Source organism: Mercenaria mercenaria, chromosome 8 (assembly GCF_021730395.1).
Source record: "Mercenaria mercenaria strain notata chromosome 8, MADL_Memer_1, whole genome shotgun sequence".
Classification (NCBI taxonomy): Eukaryota; Metazoa; Mollusca; class Bivalvia; order Venerida; family Veneridae; genus Mercenaria; species Mercenaria mercenaria.
In genome coordinates, this window is record NC_069368.1 from 51151367 (window position 1) to 51172878 (window position 21512).

At 35.4% G+C, this 21512-nt stretch overlaps 1 protein-coding gene across 1 annotated transcript in view; it reads right to left on the reverse strand.

The window, feature by feature from the left end:
- The window catches only part of LOC123566356 (serine/threonine-protein kinase RIO2-like), a 29600-nt gene extending 10674 nt beyond the window's left edge, over positions 1-18926 (reverse strand). The window contains 6 exon segments of the mRNA XM_053549979.1: positions 1307-1470; positions 2794-2914; positions 10260-10314; positions 10657-10770; positions 11487-11631; positions 18778-18926. Coding sequence (XP_053405954.1) covers positions 1307-1470; positions 2794-2914; positions 10260-10314; positions 10657-10770; positions 11487-11631; positions 18778-18843 — 665 coding nt within the window. The 5' untranslated portion in view covers positions 18844-18926.
- Between the last annotated feature and the right edge of the window lie 2586 nt (positions 18927-21512).

Below are 21512 nucleotides of genomic sequence, written 5' to 3' on the forward strand. Positions count from 1 at the left end.
AGGGTCACACAAGAACCATTTGTGTAAAATTATTTTAAATCGGGCTAGCAGTTTCAAACAAGAAGATTTTTAAATTTTCCCAAACTATATACATATAGGGAAAAATGACCACGCCCTCTGGGCGGCCAGTTTATTGACCGAATCAAAATAATTTGAACAATCTTGGTGTGGGTCAAACCAGGACCATTTTGTGTAAAAATTTTCTAAAACCGGGCTACAGTTTCACACAAGAGATTTTAAAAGTTTCCACTATATACATATGGGGAAAAAGGGTGACCACGCCCCTGGCGGCCATGTTTTTGACGAATAAAAATAATTTGAAAAATTTTGGAAAGAAGGTCACACAAGGACCTTTGTGTAAAATTATTTTTAAATGGGCTGGGCAGTTTCACACAAGAAGATTTTTTAAAGTTTCCACTATATACTTATGGGAAAAAGTGACCACGCCCTCTGGCGGCCATGTTTTTGACGAATCAAATAATTTGAAAAAATCTTGGTAGAGGGTCAAACAAGGACCACCTGTGTAAAATTATTCTAAAATCGGGCTAGCAGTTTCACACACAAGAAGATTTAAAGTTTCCACTATATACATTGGGGAAAAGTGACCACGCCCTCTGGGGCCATGTTTTTAAACGAATCAAAAAAATTTGAATAATCTTGGTAGAGGTCACACGAGGACCATTTGGGGTAAAATTTTTCTAAAATCGGGCTAGCAGTTTCACAAAAAGAGATTTTTAAAGTTTCAACTATATACATATAGGGAAAAGTGACCACGCCCTCTGGCGGCCATGTTTTTTTATGAATCAAAATAATGTGAACATTCTTGGTAGAGGGTCACACAAGGACCATTTGTGTAAAATTATTCTAAAATCGGGCAAGCAGTTTCATATAAGAAGATTTTTAGTTTCCACTATATACATATAGGGAAAAGTGACCACGCCCTCTAGCGGCCATGTTTTTTGACGAAACGGTATAATTTGAATAATCTTGGTAGAGGGTGACCTAAGGACCATTTGTGTGAAATTATTTCAAAATCGGACCATCGGTTTAGGAGGAGATGCCGTTTGAAGTTTTTTCTATTTTTAGCTCTGGCAGCCCCTATGTGCAACCAAGCGGAACCGTTTGAACAACTTTGGTAGATGACTATCCAAGGAACATCATGGCCAAATTTCATCAAAATCCATTCATTTGTTTTGGAAGAGATGTCGTTTAAACACAAATGTTGACGACGGACGGATGACTTGCCGGACGGACGCATGATGGACACAGCATGATCACAACAGCTCACCATGAATGGCACATCAATTTTCTGACTGTTACCTGGATACCATAAATCATCATCATGTAATTGTTTTTACAATGAACATTAAATATATCTTACATTGGGTAACCACTGAGCAGTTCCATAATGACAGCATGACGGTTAAAATCTACTGGCTGAGGCACTGGGAAACCACGGTCATAAAGAGCCTGTAAATTGTACAGAATTACAAATACATGTACATATCAATACAAAATCATTATACTGTAATTACAAACTGCTGAAAATATCAACTAAAATTCTCTTTTATAACATCAGTAACTGAAACGATGTTAATAATTTTTCTACCTGTTGTCCAAATCCAGATGGAGCAGACATCAGTTACTAAACTTCATATCCACAAAGAGTACAAGTTGGTAACTAAAGTCCATATCCAACAAGAGCTGTCTCCACAGGATGACACATGCCCCCGATGGCACTTTAAATGAATAGTTATGGCCGATGATAGAGTCTGGGTCTTGCGCGCGACAGGTCGTCTTACTGTGTCACACATTCATGCGTAGTTATTTTAAAATCCATGCATGAATGACAAAGATATGGACCGGTCACGCCCATCAATGCACTATCATGAAAAATGACCTTTAACGTCAAAGTGTGACCTTGACCTTTGAGCTACGGACCTGGGTCTTGCGCACGACACGTCGTCTTACTGTGGTACACATTCATGCCAAGTTATTTGAAAATCCATCCATCGATGACAAAGATATGGACCGGACACGCCCATCACTGCACTATCCTTTAATGTCTAAGTGTGACCTTGACCTTTGAGCTACGGACCTGGGTCTTGCGCACGACACGTCATCTTACTGTGGTACACATTCATGCCAGGTTATTTGAAAATCCATCCATCGATGACAAAAGTATGGACCGGACACGCCCATCAATGCACTATCCTTTAATGTCTAAGTGTGACCTTGACCTTTGAGCTACGGACCGGGGTTTTTGCGCGCGACATTTTTCGTCTTACTGTGGTACACATTCATCCCAAAAGTTTTTTGGAAAACCCCATCCATCGATGACAAAGATATGGACGGACACGAAAAATGCGGACAGACCGACAGACAGACGGTTCAAAAACTATATGCCTCCCTTTGGGGGCATAAAAATATAACAATTCAGTTCGTAAAGTCCATATCAACACAAAGTACAAGCCAGTAACTAAAGTTTTTATTCAAACTTTATTAGTTATTGAAAAGACACTTCTTTTCTGTTTTAAGTAACAGTGACTTTGACCCCAACGAACCCATCGGCAACTCCAACCTGGGCTGAACCACCCACCTTCAGCAAGACAGATTAATGGCTTCCTTGCATGAAAGTGTTAACGCAAGAGCAAGGGCTCACACTAACAGTGGTGAAAGACCAGAGACTGGAAGTCAGCTACCACTTACATATAGAGGCTTCAGTAAAAGAACACACACATACCCCTTCTTATCATTTATGATCAAGAATTTATTATTACAAATATGTAATACCTTCATAAAAGCAAACTCCTTCATGGCAGCTAGCCTGGACAGATACAGCCAGGAAGCTTTGTTTCTGTGTTTATGATAGTCTCTCTTGTTTTTCAACTGACGAAATGATGTCCGACCAAGCCTGAATGTAAATTAAGATACACATAGACTGTCAAACATATTTTTGAAACAAAAAAAACAACAACAACAATGATATGTGATGTAAAAAGTACAATGAACTCTTTTTCAAAAGTACTGTTTTAAAGGTATACCTTAACTGTCACTTTGTTTTATCATGATTACTATATTTGTTTTGCAGTAAATATAAACACAGTAAATATGAAATATCTCGAAAACTAAGTTAGATCCAGAAGAATTTTTTTTAGAGGTTTATGAAATGAGTATATCAACTCTGAAAGGGAAAATCAGAACTTCCAACAAATTATCAATTAAAACATTTCCTTTGTTCTTCTGCATATGAAATTACTGAATTTTCAGAGTAAAAACCTGTGGAGAAAAATCAAGCATTCCCATATAAATGTCTTAAGTTTAGACACAGGACCTTATTCATGCATTTTATGTCTGTCACTGTTGTCGAACATTTACAGTGACACTGCTCATGTCTAAAACACGAGCTGTCAGAGGACAGCAACGTTGGACTATTCAACAGCCATGTCAATTGAATGAATACAAAAGTCGAAAAAGGGGCATAATTTTGTAAAAATGCAAAACAGGGTTATGGAACCTGCACAGTGCTTATCAGCTCATGACAGTGGACAAGTGAGTGAAGTTTCAATCCATTCCCATTTGTGGGTACTGAGATACCAGCTTACATATAAGAATTTAACCAAAAACTGCTAAGCTGAAAAAGGGGCATAATTTTGCAAAATGCAAAGTAGAGTTATTGAACCTTTGCACTGCATGTAATATCATAACAGTGAACAAGTGTGTGAACTTTCAATCCTTTCCCATTAGTGGATACTGAGATACCAGCTTACATACAACTAGAATGTGTCTGTAGGACACAGGGTGTGCCCCCCACTGGTACATTTGTCACAAATAAGGGGCAATAATTCAAATGTTTGCAGTCTTAAGGGAGTAATATAGCCTAAACTAACATTTTATGAAAATGATTCCGTATTCTAGGCCATATACTTTTTGAGCTATGAGCATCACAAACAAAAAATCAACTATTATGGCTATTTCATGGGCGGTAACTCTGTAATAAGCACTAAAATTCTCAAGAAAAATGCCAGGTGTGCAAGGTCACATCAAGATAAAGACTCAAGAAAGGTTTCATGAATTTACATCAAATACTTTTGAGCTAGGCACATTTTTAGTTGAAAATGTGCATTTTTGACTATTTCAGGGGCCATACCTTTAAAAACAGGGGTTGGAGCCTGCCAAAAAATAAGAGGTGAGCAAGTTTATTTCATGATAAAGACTCATGCAAGTTTTCATCCATTTATATCATTCACTTTTTGAGCTTGATGCATCACAAGGTGAAAATGTGCATTTTTAACTATTTCAGGGGCAATAACTCTGGAAATAGGGGGCGAACGCAGACAAACAAGAGCTGTCAGATGACAGCGTGGTTGACTATTCGAAGAATTGATTGAAGAATGGGGTCAAATTATTTCCATAGATTTTCAGACAAAAGAAAAACAAGAGGACCATGATGGTCCTGAATCGCTCACCTGTCCCAACATGACCCAGTTTTGAACTGAGTATGACGTCGTTTTTTTCTATTATTTGACATAGTGACCTAGTTTTTGAGCTCATGTGACCCAGTTTTGAATCTGACATAGATATCATCAAGATGAACATTCAGACCAACTTTCATACAGATCCCATGAAAAATATGGCCTCTAGAGAGGTCACAACGTTTTTTTCATTATTTGACCTGCTGACCTAGTTATTGATGCATGTGACCCAGTTTTTAACCTGACCTAGTTTATCAAGGTGAACAAATTTTGACCAATTTCATGAATATTCAAAAGTTTGGCCCCTAGAGAGGTACAAGTTTTTTTTATTTTTAGACCTAATGACCTAGTTTTTGACCGCAGCTGACCCAGTTTCGAAACTGACCTAGATATCATCAAGATGAACATTCAGACCAAATTTCATGCAGATCCCATGAAAAATATGGGCCCCTAGAGAGGTCACAAGGTTTTTCTATTATTTGACCTACTGACCTAGTTTTTGAAGGCCGTGACCCAGTTTCGAACTTGACCTAGATATTTATCAAGGTGAACATTCTGACCAATTTTCATGAAGATCTTATGAAAAATATGGCTTCTAAAAGAGGTCACAAGGCTTTTCTATTTTTAGACCCAATGACCTAGTTTTTAATCACAGTTGACCCAGTTTTCGAACTTGGCCTAGATATCATCAAGATGAACATTCAGACCAACCTTCATACAGATCCCATGAAAAATATGGCCTCTAGAGAGTCACAAGGTTTTTTCATTATTTGACCTATGACCTAGTTATTGATGGCACGTGAACCAGTTTCGACTTGACCTAGATATCATCAAGGTGAACATTCTGACCAATTTTCATGAAGATCCATTCAAAAGTATAACCTCTAGAGAGGTCACAAGGTTTTTCTATTTTTAGACCTAATGACCTAGTTTTTGACCGCAGCTGACTCAGTTTCGAAACTGACCTAGATATCATCAAGATGAACATTCAGACCAACTTTCATACAGATCCCATGAAAAATATGGCCTCTAGAGAGGTCACAAGGTTTTTCTTTTATTTGACCTACTGACCTAGTTTTTGAAGGCACGTGGCCCAGTTTCAAACTTGACCTAGATATTATCAAGGTGAACATTCTGACCAATTTTCATGAAGATCTTATGAAAAATACGGCCTCTAGAGAGGTCACAAGGTTTTTCTATTATTTGACCTACTGACCTAGTTTTTGAAGGCACGTGACCCAGTTTCGAACTTGACCTAGATATCATCAAGGTGAACATTCTGACTAGTTTTCATGAAGATCTTGTGAAAAATATGGCCTCTAGAGAGGTCACAAGGTTTTTCTATTTTTAGACCTACTGACCTAGTTTTTGACCGCACGTGACCCAGTTTCGAACTTGACCTAGATATCATCAAGATGAACATTCTGACCAATTTTCATAAAGATCCCATGAAAAATGTGACCTCTAGAGAGGTCACAAGCAAAAGTTTACGCACGGACGGACGCACGGACGACGGACGCTGCGCGATCACAAAAGCTCACACTGTCACTTTGTGACATGTGAGCTAAAAATGGATTAAACAAAAAAATGTTCCTGTATTTGTGGATTTTGATTAGTCTTTTACTAAATGGCAATGTGTGACCATGATGGCAAATATGTTATGTTATATGTTGGGCAAAATATGGACTTGTATGAAAAATTTCCAATTCCAAAAAGGGCCATACTTCAGTCAAAATAGTTGACAGAGTTATGTACTCTTGCCTACAGATGGAAATCATGTTGATAAACTAGTGTTAAAAGTTTCAAAGCCACAGTTCAAATAGTTTTGACAAAACGTTGACTTGTAAGAACAAGAGGACCATGATGGTCCTGAATCGCTCACCTATCCCCACATGACCCAGTGTTGAACTGAGTATGACGTCGTTATTTCTATTATTTGACATAGTGACCTAGTTTTTGAGCATATGTGACCTAGATATCATCAAGATAAAAAATTCGGACCAATTTTTATGAAGATCTCATGAAAAATATGACCTCTAGAGAGGTCACAAGGTTTTTCTATTATTTGACCTAATGACCTAGTTTTTGAAGGCACGTGAACAACTTTTAAACTTGACCTAGATATCATCAAGGTGAACATTCTCACCAATTTTCATGAAGATCTCGTGAAAAATATGGCCTCTAGAGAGGTCACAAGGTTTTTCTATTTTTCGACCTACTGACCTAGTTTTTGACCGCACATGACCCAGTTATGAACCTGACCTAGATATCATCAAGCTGATCATTCTCATTAATTTTCATGAAGATTCATTGAGAAATATGGCCTCTAGAGACATCACAAGGTTTTTCTATTTTTAGACCTACTGACCTAGTTTTTGACCGCACGTAAATTGGTTTCAAACTTGACCTAGATATCATCAAGGTGAACATTCTGACCAATTTTCATGAAGATCTCTTGAAAAATATGGCCTCTAAAGAGGTCACAAGGTTTTTCAATTTTTAGATCTACTGACCTAGTTATTGACCGCACATGACCCAGTTTCGAACCTGACCTAGATATCATCAAGGTGAACATTCTGACCAATTTTCATAAAGATCCCATGAAAAATATGGCCTCTAAAGAGGTCACAAAATGTTTTCTTTTTTCAGACCTACTGACCTAGTTTTTGACTGCACGTGACCCAGTTTCAAATTTAATCTAGATATCATCAAGGTGAACATTCTGACCAATTTTTATGAAGATCCATTAAGAAATATGGCCTCTAGAGAGGTCACAAGGTTTTTCTATTTTTAGACCTACTGACCTAGTTTTTGACCCCACGTGACCCAGTTTCGAACTTGACCTAGATATCATCAAGATGAACATTCTCACTAACATTCATGAAGATATCTTGAAAAATATGGCCTCTAGAGAGGTCACAAGGTTTTTCTATTTTTAGACCTACTGACCTAGTTTTTGACCCCACGTGACCCAGTTTCGAACTTGAACTAGATATCATCAAGATGAACACTCTGACCAATTTTCATGAAGATCCATTGAGAAATATGGCCTCTAGAGAGGTCACAAGGTTTTTCTATTTTTAGACCTACTGACCTAGTTTTTGACCCCACGTGACCCAGTTTCGAACCTGACCTAGATATCATCAAGATGAACATTCTGACTAATATTCATGAAGATCTCTTGAAAAATATGGCCTGTAGAGAGGTCACAAGGTTTTTCTATTTTTAGATCTACTGACCTAGTTTTTGACCCCACGTGACCCAGTTTCAAACTTGACCTAGATATCATCAAGATGAACATTCTGACCAATTTTCATGAAGATCCATTGAGAAATATGGCCTCTAGAGAGGTCACAAGGTTTTTCTATTTTTAGACCTACTGACCTAGTTTTTGATCCCATGTGACCCAGTTTCGAACTTGACCTAGATATCATCAAGATAAACATTCTGACCAATTTTCATGAAGATCTCATGAAAAATATGGCCTCTAGAGAGGTCACAAGGTTTTTCTATTTTTAGATCTACTGACCTAGTTTTTCACCGCACGTGACCCAGTTTCGAACCTGACCTAGATATCATCAAGATGAACATTCTGACTAATTTTCATGAAGATCCATTGAGAAATATGGCCTCTAGAGAGGTCACAAGGTTTTTCTATTTTTAGACCTTCTGACCTAGTTTTTGACCCGACGTGACCCAGTTTCGAACTTGACCTAGATATTATCAAGATGAACATTCTGACCAATTTTCATGAAGATCTCATGAAAAATATGGCCTCTAGAGAGGTCACAAGGTTTTTCTATTTTTAGATCTACTGACCTAGTTTTTGACCGCACGTGACCCAGTTTCAAACTTGACCTAGATATCATCAAGATGAACATTCTGACCAATTTTCATAAAGATCCCATGAAAAATGTGACCTCTAGAGTGGTCACAAGCAAAAAGTTTACGCACGGACGGACGCACGGACGCAAGTACGACGGACGCCACGCGATCACAAAAGCTCACCTTGTCACTTTGTGACAGGTTAGCTAAAAACCGAACAAATTTCAAAGTCCAAAAAGGATCATAATTCAGCCAAAATAGTTGTCAGAGTTATGTACTCTTGCCTACAGATGGAAATCATGATGATAAACATGTGTTTAAAGTTTAAAAGCCGGGATCCGTACATTTGCCCCCCAGGACATTTGCCCCCCAATGAAAAAGTGGACTGCTGGACATTTGTCCCCCAGTTGAAATGGTAGATAGGACATTTGCCCCCTAGTGCTTATTTCTGAAACGGACATTTGCCCCCCAATAGTTTGTCCCCCAGTGATTTTTGGGGAACTTGATACAAGACATTTGTCATATTTTAGGGGACAATGGCTTTGTTTTATACAATTTGTAGTAGATAATTGCCCAAAATTTAAAAAAAAAAATTGCACTAATTAAGAAATTTAAATGTTTGACACTTTTATTATGAAATTAGGTAATTCATTTACACCTGAAAAATAATTTAAAATATTTTTCAAATTATAATCAAAAAAAAAACTTTTTTTTTACTGAAAAAATTCCCCTTTTTGGAATTTTGTAAAAAAACAACCAAAAAAACTTTATATACGATTTGGACAAAAAATTGGGGGGCAAAGTCCATTTCCAAAAATAGCAATGGGGGTAATGTCCATTTCCATTTTTATCTGGGGGGCAATGCCAGCAGTTCATTTTTTATTGGGGGGCAAATGTCTGGGGGGGAAATGTCCTACAATCTTAAAAGCCTATGTCAAATAGTTTGACAAAACATGGGGCATAAACGAAAACGAACTAATTTTTAATTTCAAAAAAGGGGCCATAAATTTAGCCAAAATGAGACAGGGTTTCACTCTTGCCTATTGATAAAAAACTATTATATGAACAAGTTATAAAAGTTTTAAAGCCATATGTCAAACACTTTTCAAAAATATAAACTGGTAGAAAAACTTAACCAAAATTTCTAAATCAAAAGGGGGCCCTAATTCACCCAAAAAGCTTGATGGAGTTTTTTTTACTCTTGCCTATAATGAACATGGTGATGGTTAAAAGCGTTGAAGTTTCAAAGCTTTATCTCAAAAAAACTTTGTCAAAATGTGACTGGTACGAAAAATTAACCAAAATGCTAAATCAAAAAGGGGGATAATTTTGTAAAAATGCAAAAATGAGTTTTTGGGACCTTCACGTGCGGTTAAAACTGACAGTGAAAAGTGTGTGAAATTTAACCTTCCCTTAGTGGTATGAGATACCGTTACAAACAAAACCCTTAAAAAAAAAATTCTAAGTCGAAAAAGGGGCATAATTTTGTAAAAAAGCAAAATAAGAGTTATGGAACCTGTGCAATGTAAGTCAGCTTATCATAGTGAATAAGTGTGTGAAGTTTCAATCCATTCCCACAAGTGGTTACTGAGATACTAACCAAATCGGGACGCCGACGCAGATGCACAGGCAAGTCAAATATCTCTACTATTCTATGAATAGTCGAGCTAAAAACTCATTTAACTGGCTGTGGAAATCACTGAGATAAGAACTCTGCATATTGTTTTGCTTAGAATACAGATATCTGATATGGAATCTATGGATAAAACTTTTCAATTTCATTTCTTTAATAATTGCTCAATATAACACTTCTTGATGAAATTACATGTTATCAGGTTCATTTTGTGTGCAGAACAGATAAAGGTACTTGTATATAACTTTTATTTCCAGATTAAACAGACCAAATCCCTACAATCTACCAAATTTATTTAAATATTAAATAATAATTAAGAAAAATACCTGTGAAGTTTAAGGGCCCATTGTTTTTCTTCTTCATCTGCTACAATGTAGATATCTGCAAAGTAAACAAGAGGGACATGATGGCCCTAGATTACTCATCTGAATTTCACAGCTCACTGGTACTTTTTTTTCCAACTGGTCGCAAATGCAGAATCGCTTGCCGTCAATTTGACCAAAATCTTCTATACTTGAAACATCATTCTATGTTAAAATATAATTACACTTGTACAATACCATATCTCTGACATGGCTTTATTTCAGTCCCGATCTTGTGATAAATTAAATTATTCCCCAAGTATCTTGGATAGAAATATGACCTCTCTGTTTTCAACTATGTATTATAATTATCATGTACATTGTAGTTCAATATGTCAGGAAGAGTGTTCATGATACATACCAGATTCTTTTCCAACACCTATCTGGTTTCCAACACACTGAACAACACCTCGTGATGTCAATGTCTTCAAGGCAAGGTAATCATACCCCGAGTTGGTCAGACGATATCCTGGAACTGAAACAAAACAAGCAATAAAATAATCATAACCCATGCTAGTTTGGCAATATCCAGAACTGAAATAAGCAATTCGATAATCATACCCAACATGTGGGGTACCATCACACTGACATAATTATAGGTCATATGGTGACCTCCCAGTTTTCGACGGTGACGGAAAACCCCAGGTGCCCATCCACATGTTGTTTCAGGCACCTGTTTTCTCACCCAAAAGAATTCTACATCTAGAAGAATTGTATTCTTCAATTTCATTTTTTTATAAAAACCAAAACTTCTACAGAAAATAGTTTCATCATCTACCTAAAATTTTTCTTAAATATCAAACTATTTCATATACGTATCTGCATTGTATTTCTGAGTCACCCTCTCAATCTCAATACTGTTCTATTCTGATAGCACTGACTTTTTATTCTTCCATAAGTGTGCAATAGATAGAGACATATTTTCTGAATTTTCATGTTAATATTAATCTCAAATTGTAGAAAACATATGTAGCTAAAATAACACAAACATCTATTTTTAGTAAGGAAACAACATATCAATTGATCATTTGGCTTGAAACACAAATGCCATTTACTGTCCAAATTTAACACTGAGTGCATCTGCAATCAGTTCATTTTCGGATATGAAAGTGTGTTGGTGAGTAAAAGTCAAATTGTATAATTTTGCAGCAATATTAAATTTACATATAGAATAAGATATAGCAAATTTACCTTTTTTGCCACCATGTTCGTAAGCTACAAGTCTGTGTTTACTGAGTTCCTTCAATACTTTGTGACAGCCACCAGAGTGAAGGTGAGCTATAGATGCAATCAGTGGAGCTGGAACAATCTCGTGGTTCTTCATTCCCATCTCAACCTGCAAACAGTGGTCTAAGTGTGTTCAATAAAACTTAATACAGTTCAAACTGCAGTCATTCAAATTTAATCCATCTCATAGTCTATCAAAGACAGTAAAACATATAATAAACAAAGGCTTTTAGTAAAACACATTTGCCACCTTCACCCAACCCACCACAACCTGTTGGAAGCAACTACGTATGTAATTTTTAAACTGTGACCTTGACTTTAACCAAATGACCACTAAACATGGTCACCTCCTGACCAAATTAATCATCTAATGGACTTTGACAGTCATAAGCCAAAAAGTGCTTCAAACACTGATCAGAAACTGTTTCCAGTTTCTAGGTCACTGTGACCTTGACCTTTGATCTACTGACCCCAAAACATATATTGATCACAGGCAATATATCTATGGTATTAACAAGAACTGTCTAACAATAGTGCACTCAGCTTTTTGAGACCTTTCAACATAACACAAGCTTACATAAAAAAGCTGAACCAAAAATTCTTTAAGTTGAAAAAGGTGCATACTTTTATAGACATTTTAAGATATGGAACCTGAATCAGAATGGTAAATTCTGAATTCATGATGGCAAGGACATGTGAAGAGTTTGAACATTCAGTACTGTAATTCCTAAGAAACCTGCTCAACATTTTGTTAAATTTCTGAGAAACAGGCTTACATGCAAAACATTCACCAAAATTTCTAAATGAAGAATGGTCACAATTTTGCCAAAATGTAAGCCAAATTATGAAACTTGCTCAAGTGGGGTCATCTTATCATGCTAAAGATGTGATACACTCTAAGATCAGTTCGCTGAGTAATTTCTGTGAAAAATGTCTATGTTAAAATAAAATGTCATCGAGTTACATGGCTTCAAGCTGTGAGGCCCATTAAAGGTACAAAATAAAGACAAATGAATAGACATAAATCTTTAAAAAAGACTACACATTTTGTTATTTAGTACTAAACATTATGATAGCCGTGCAATATTCCCTTGAAATCAACACAAGAACAGAGAAACAAATGATTGTTTCTGTATTTTCTTAGACTGACATGGTGGGTCATTTTGTCCTACTTTCATGTTTATCGTTTTTCCGTAATCGGTCGGAAATTCTTCGGGATCACGTGATTTTAAATTTGTTTCAAACGAATATCCGTTTAAAGACGTGCGACAAAATAACTGTATTTCCATGATGGTAATTATACACGACTTGCACGAAAATATGAAATACGTACAAAATTTATGTTTAAAATTGACAGTGACATATATTATGATTTTCATGAAGGTTTTGTGAGTTACAAAATTGTTGAATTCCATGTGCTAAGTTTGTAAAAATCACGTTGTCGTTTGGGCATATAATATATTTTGCATCTATTTATAAATTATAGCCTCGTTTCGGAGGATTTTCCGAAAAAATCAAAAGATGCTCGACGGGTTCGTAAGCAGTCGGAAAACATACTTTCGGTTTGACATAGGCAACATTTTTTGTTTATTTGTTAGTTATTCTTGAACATATTCATGACTATTTGGTCAGATCTGATGCAGTGAGCCATATTTTCAGTAAATAGGAAGTCTCAGCTACAAACTCTGGTTTTCATATAATACTCGTTCGGGTTTTAGTAATGGACCTTTAAGTTGTAATAACAATGTCTCGAACTTCAGCATTTCTCGACAGTTTGTGTGACTCCTTTACTTATAGTAATACATGTATCATTTGTATGTTTCAACAGTTTGGAATATATAAAGAGTTTCAAATTTATACTTTTATAATGGTTTGTGAAAACATGTACTGTGTCAAAATGTTTTTAAAAGGCTTTTATTCCTAATGTTCTAGTATGCATTAAGGCCAGAGTTTTTTTAATAACTTGGGTTACGGGAGATTTTCCAAAAATGAGCATTAGGAGGAGGGAATAAAAATAAAAATAAAGTAGGAAAATGTTAGCATCAGGAAAAAAAATAAAAATAAAATGAAAAAAAAGACAAAAAATTTTATTTTGTAAAAAGTTCCACGGGGTTAAAAAATTGTTGTTTCAGGCAAATGTAGATTCACAACACAGTCTAGATAAATAAGACAAGTTATTTTCCCAGTTTGAAGCATTTCATTCCCACTTTCTTTATTAAAGCCTCCATGTTGTATGTTATGATATTATGTTGTAGAAATTATTAAATACTTGAAATTTTTTGCATGTTGCCTGCCTGCTTTAAACATATATATAGCTTGCTAATAAATAGAGACTAAACACGCCTAGCATTATATTCTGTTTCTGGTGTTGGTGTGATTATATATAGTGCAGTGTAGTATTGTTGTCACATCCTATTAACCCTTAGCACGCTAAGTTTCTAAAATGGACAGGTCCATTATTCAATTTGGGCAATACCATTTATCATTCGAAGGGGTGTTCACTCAAAATGTACCGACTGAATAGCGAACAGTGCAGACCATGATCAGTCTGCACGGATGTGCAGGCTGATCTAGGTCTGCACTGGTTGCACCACTGTAAGGGTTAAGGAAGACGGAAATAACTTTTCACTTTTTTCTTTTATGATTTCTCCATTTTTCATTTATGCTCGGACATGGGCCATTTTTCACTATACATGCCAGACAGTCCCAAGCCTGTTAAGTGTGAGGGGTCTCTTAAAAGTTACTGAACTCCATATCTGGCTACAACTTTGAAAGTAATTTGAGGTAGACTTTAAGATTTAAATTGCGGATTTTAAAAACAATCAGCAAAGGTACTACATTCAAACTTACACATACTTTTTCTTTAGTAGTTCACGATTTTGTAATATTACTCAGTTTCAAATGTTTTAAATATTAAAAGTAATTGGTCCATACATGGAGTTCAGTACCCTTGCAGGGCTTCCATTATGATTCAATTTCATGGAGTCAGAACTGCCTAACATTCAGATTATGGAGTCCCTCTTAAATTTTCTTGGAGTCCTACATATTTTCACTTTGTACAGTGACCTTCAATACTATCATCACCATCATCATCATAATCATTACTATCATCACCATACTAATTGGTTTAGAACAGTGCATAAAGTAATAGAATTTAGAGAAAAGGACCACTAGACTGATTAGAAAACATCTTATTTAACAGAAAATATTTTATTGGTTTTTAAATTTATAGCAAGTCAGCATTTTATTAAAATCACCAGACTTACTGTTGCTCAGCTACAAAACGAAAATCCACTTTAAAAAATCTGAAGTACATTTTACTTGGTGTAGAATTATGTCAAATTACGTCATTCACCTTGCAATACCCAACCAGTTAACTTTTATCCCACATCAAAGAAAATCGATAAAGGAAAATTTTGCCGACACTCCTTTTGATGTCAGCTGCCATGTGCTGGTCGAAATGTGTCAAGATATCAGTTTTTAATAGGTCAGGAGACAAATTGAATGTTTTTTTTTTCTTCTTCTAAAAATACTGTAAAAGGATTTATCATTGAGGAAAATCCAAAGTAAGTAGCAAATTTAATACCGGTCGGAAAAAATGTATTAATTTAAACTGGATGTGAAATGTCATTTGCTAAAATATAGTTACTTGCTGAGGCTTTTGTGCTGAAATTATCGAAATATTTTCCACAATTAAGTTACTTTGTCTTCCAACTTAGGAGCTTGTTTCACCAATTTAATCCAAGCCTTTTGTTGTCTGCAATTAACGCCTTCTAAACATGTCGGCTGATCTGGATAACGGTTTATATTTTAATACGGACGTTCTCTATCAGACACAATACTTTCACACTGTCACACACTTCAAACACTGCCGGCAGCTTTTACGAGGCTGTCAATCATCAAGTGTTAAACCGCTTTGATTAGTTACGGGGCTGAGCTAGTCACGTCATTCTAGTAAAGTTACGTCACGGTGTATTGATTTTGTCGTCCTTTGAGAATATCGGAAGTCCTTTGCACGCGCTGTGATATTTATTGTAGGTTAATAGACACTGTTTTATTTTCCACCACGGAAAGTAGATGCAAGCGTCGGGGAAAATAAAAATAAAATCGCAGTTTTGAATTTTATTTTTATTTGGATTTTGGAGAATTAGGACCTGGCGCTCCCGTAACCCAAGTTATTAAAAAACTCTGGCCTAAGGCCATTTAGGAATTTTGGTAATTTTGCTTCTTAATTAGCGGGTCCCAGAAATGTCACAAAATAGCTATATAGCTAAATCTAGCTATATATAGCTAGAATTAGCTATATAAAAGAAATAACAATAATGCAAAATATGACAAAATCAAATGCAAAATGGTCATTATCGCGTTCCAATGGTCTATAAAATGAAAAACAATTACACTAAAGTCTAAACCAACATCTTTGCTGTCACATTTTCTATAAATGTAGCAACTGAAGAATATGTGTCACTTGCGGGAATCACCGTTACTTATGACTAATTTAGTTATGATTTACCGCACAAATTTGTAACATGTAAATAGAAATTGAGACTGCATAGATCTCAGTTCTTTGTGATTGTCTTTTGTCTTATAAACAATTAGGATGGGATAATGACAGTTTTCTTTTATACATTGTCATATATTGTAAAACTGTTATTGGTTTTATAGCTATTTCTAGCTATATAATGTTTAGCCAGATTTAGCTATATAGCTAATTTGTGACTTTTCTGGAACCTGATTAGAAAGGCAAAAATCAATGTCAACCAAAATAAGACTCAAAAAAATACCTTTATTTGTGCACACTAGAAGAGTAGTTCTATTAAAGTAAAACACTACATTCAAACCCGTTACTTTACGATCAAAGGCATTTACAACAGTTCTCATACAGTTAATCTGTAAAAGTACAGACTCAATCTGTACATAATCTGTAAATTCACAGGCCCTTTTTAAAGGATTTGAATCTACTTTTTACATCTACATCTATTGCCCAATCAGTTCTGATTATAACTGGGAGGCGCTTGTCTGGGACACTGTTACAATATGAGCAAGCTCATTAGGTATTAGGTGCAAAGTTAAAAAGCACTACAATTACTAAGATTAAAAACATAGATATCGATTAGGTTACAGCTGCCAGCCTCTCACTGAATAGAATCAAACTGGGACTGGACTGTATGTGTAGGGGAAGACCATTCCAGGACCAAATTGTTCCCAAAGTATTTAAGGAACATCAGTTTCAATTTTCTATTCCTTATAATTTTGGAAGTGGCTATTCCTACGGTCCCGTAAGAATAGCCTCACAGGCTATTCCTACGGCTCTCCCGTAAGAATAGTGAAATAGCCCGTAAGTGGCTACTCCTACGGCTCTAAAGACAGTTTTGTATGTCCATTTTGAATTGCATTGCACTTAATTAATTCAAGTGGTATATTTTCGAAGAAACTGTTTACTTTTCACTATCACATCGAGAGAACAGGAATTAAGTGATTTCGAATAATCAGGTCTAGGAAAATGGTACATTTACAGATTATCTGTAAATTTACAAATAATCTATAAATTTACAGATTTTTCGATCTGTAAATTTACAGATTGTGTGTATGAAAATTGATGAAATTACATTTATCCCTAAAACCGCAGCTTGAAATTAATTGGTTTATTTACAGTATGCACAAATTAACATCATTTGTGAGTTTCAGCCATTTTTATTGACTTTAAAGTTTTGGCATTTTCAAAAAAATCAAAGTCAACAGAAATGACTGAAAGTTACAGTTGACCTTTATTTACCGTACCATAAGTAAATCGGTATGACTGAATAGCGAAATCTAATCAAATTAGCGAAATCTAGACATATAATGTAAACTAATGAATATTTTTAAAAATCCTTTTATGATTTTAGAAGTTTTCAAACATTTGATCTGTAAATTTGTAGATCGAAAAATCTGTCAAATTATAGTTTATCTGTAAATTTACAGATAATCTGTAAATATGCCACTTTCCAAGACCTAATAATGGAAAAGGCTGTTCGAAAATATACCAGTGGAATTAATTCAGTTCAATGCAATACAAGATGGACTTACGAAACTGTCTTTGGAGCCGTAGGAATAGCCACCTGCGGGCTATTTCACTATTCTTACGGGAGAGCCGTAGGAATAGCCTGTGGGGCTATTCTTACGGGACCGTAGGAATAGCCACTTCCTATAATTTTCTGTGTACAATGATATTTAAGTTCTCGTTATCTCTTGCCAAACTGTGTCCAACTCTATATAAAATTTTGCATAACTAGTTGGATAGACATCATGGTGATACTAGATTTGATACCAGTAACATATATTAATGGCAGTGGCTACGATTACGGTACCGTAATCCTAGCCTCCGGTTCTAGGATTACGGAAGTTCCGTATTCCTAGACAACCCTATGAGAATAGGCTAGGATTACGGAAGTATTTAAGAGGCATCAAATTTATGTTAGGACATGCATAAATGACATTGTAAACTTACTCATTTCACTTAATTTCACTAAATATTTCGTGCTATCGATCGGCCGTTTTGGGTTAGTATAATCTTAATGGCGATGGGCGGAAATATAGAATTATCTATGTTTCGTATATACCTGCATTTTTTTCATCAAGTCACCACAAATGGTCTTTAATAACATACAATGGTTATAAATCATAAAATTCAAAGTATAGAATTTTTTTTAAAATCTAACTTTGACACTCATATTTCTAATATATTTCCGCGCGCCGCCATTAAGTTTATACTAACCCAAAACGGCGGATAGAAAACACGAAATAATAAGGCAGGCATGAAAAATTAAGTGAAATAAGTAAGTTTACAACATCATTTAGGCTATGCGTGTCCTAACATATACTTTATGCCTCTTAAAATACTTACGTAGTCCTAGCCTATCCTCATAGGGTTGTCTAGGAATACGGAACTCCCGTAAGCCTAGAACCGGAGGCTAGGATTACGGTACCGTAATCGTAGCCACTGCCTATATTAATCAACCATCATATTCATTACGACTCTATTGTTTTCAATTTACAACCATTTTACACCGGAAGTGTACTAGTAAATGGGTAAAATACATTAATAGACGTAGAAGACGAGTACCAGAACTCAATAAGATTCTACAAGACCAATACAAGTTCCAATACAAGTACATAGATCTACTGTATCCGAAAATAACAATATCCGAATAAGTCGGGATATGGGTAACTGTGAAATACAATATTTCCTCAATATGAAATCATGTATAATTACCGCTGTAAGGACTCGAAAGTCTTCTTTACTCAAATATCTTAGCATTGTAACGTTCAGTTTCCCCATTATGATAATATTTAATAGAATTCCAAAAACGTGTTATATTCTTGCAAAACCGGTGCAATGTAACAACAACAGGCAATGACGACGACTGTACTGGATCAGAGAGAACTGTATTACTATGCCATGTGACTCACTGTTGACAAATAGATTAAAAGTAGCAATTATTTATCACAAGTGAATCAAATCAAATCAAAACTGAATTTATGTAGGCCAACATTATAATGTTTTGACATATGGGCCTTTTCTAACATTTAAACTTTTGATGCCATCTACTTGTGATTACAGATACTCAAGTCCTGTCAAAAAACTGCAAGAAATATTCTTCCTGTTCACAGTCACCTTTGGGCATTTTTTCTTTTAAACTCAGTTACCCGCAGTCTTGCAGCGACTGTTTTTCAGTTTCCATGAAAGTACTCTATTGGTACAGCATGCACATTTTTCATTTTAAATGCATCATCCCATTTAATTTTGCAAGTAATCATGGACTAGAATTTAGATTTATAAAATAAGATGATTTTCGATGGTTTTCAATTATAACCCCGGATCAGATCAAGGTTGATGAGTTACATTATGGATTTGATTTACAGTCAAATCGTCCCCCCAGGCAACTCGTCCCCAATTTGGTCATTTCGTTCCCCTTGGTGATTTTATATCGGTCATTTTGTCCCCCTTTTTTTTTAAACGTACTTTTTATTTTTTCTCAAAATATGATAAATTAAGTTGTATTTTTCAAATAAATATATTTAATGCTAAAAATATACGTTAGTTACATAAGTTTTTGTTTGTTTTAAGAACTTTTTTGCTTCAAAAATGATAGATTTAACAAGGACTTTCTTTTTTTCCTTTTTTTTTGTAAGTCTGCTATGACACGATTGCTTTTACAATGTTCCTATTTGATGCTACTTATTTTCAAACTCTTGAATAAGATTAAACTTTTTTATAACAAATAATTTCCTTAGTCCAATCAACTCAGTCAACCAACAACTTCTCATGCAATTAAATACATAAATACATGCATTAACACTTTCCAATCAATGACTTTTAATGCGATTAATAACCATAGCTGTCTGTAACCTTAAGAATCTAGTAGTTTGTGACCTTAACAATTTAGGAGTGTGTAACCTAAGAATAGTAGCCTGTCACCTTAGAATTTAGTAGTATGTAACCTTAGAATTCAGCTGTCTGTAACCTACAGAATTAAGTCGTCTGTAATCTTAGAATTTAGTAGTCTGTAACTGTAGAAGTTAGTAGTCTGTAACCATAGAATTTAGTAGTCTGTAACCATAGAATTAAATAGTCTGTAACTGTAGAATTAAGCAGTCTGTAACCTTAATAATTTAGTAGTCTGTAACCTTAGAATTTAGTAGTCTGTAACCTTAGATTAGAATTTAGTAGTCTGTAACCTTAGAGTTTAGTAGTGTATAACCTTAAGAATTTAGTAGTGTGTAACCTAAACAAGAGATCACAGAGTGATCTTGGCGCCCACCAATGTGCCATTTTCGAGTGTTCCAAATTTCAAGACTTATTGACTAGCTCAAGGTCAAATTTCATTTCCATACACAACACTGTGCATAAGGTCCAAATTTGAAAGCTGTAGCTTGAAAAATGTGAAAGTAGGTCACTAGATCAATTTCAAGGACAAAGTTATTTGAACACAAAACTATGCATGTGCATCAAGTTTGAAGGCTGTAGCTTGAGAAATTGAAAGTAGGTCACTAGGTCAATCTTAAGGTCAAAGTTTAATTTGGTATACAAAACTATGCAAGTGGTCCAAATTTGAAAGCTGTAGCTTGAGAAATGTGTAAGTAGGTCACTAGGTCAAAATCAAGGTCAAATTTCACTTCAGAGCACAAATCTATGCATGTGGTCCAAAATTGAAGCCTGTACCTTCAAAAATGTGAAAGTAAGTCACTAGGTCAATGTCAAGGTCAAAGTTTGTTTCGGTACACAATCCTATGCATGCGGTCTAAATTTGAAGCCTGTAGCTACAGAAATGTGAAAGTAGGTCACTGGGTCAATCTTTAGGTCAAAATTCATTTCGGTACACAAAACTATGCATGTGGTCCAAATTTGAAGGCTGTAGCTTGAGAAATGTGAAAGTAGGTCACTAGGTCAAAATCAAGGTCAAATTTTATTTCAGAATACAGAACTATGCATGTGGTCCAAATTTGAAGCTTGTACCTTCAAAAATGTGAAAGTTGGTCACTAGGTCAATGTAAAGGTCAAAGTTTGTTTCAGTACATAAAACCATGCATGTGGTCCAAATTTGAAGGCTGTAGCTTGAGAAATGTGAAAGTAGGTCACTGGGTCAAAATGAAGGTTAAATATCATTTCAGAACACAAAAATATGCATGTTGTCCAAATTTGAAGCCTGTACCTTCAAAAATGTAAAAGTAGGTCACTAGGTCAAAATCAAGGTCAAAGTTTTTTCCGGTGCACAAAACTATGCATGTGGTCCAAATTTGAAGGCTGTAGCTACAGAAACGTGAAAGTAGGTCACTAGGTCAAATTCAAGGTCAACTCATGTCAAGGTTCATCTTGCCACTCAAAAATATACATGTGGTCTAAGTTTGAATGTTGTAGTTATTGACAAAAAGATTTTAAAAGCTTTTCCCTATATAAGTCTATGTAAACCATATGACCCCCAGGGCGGGGCCATATTTGATCCTAGG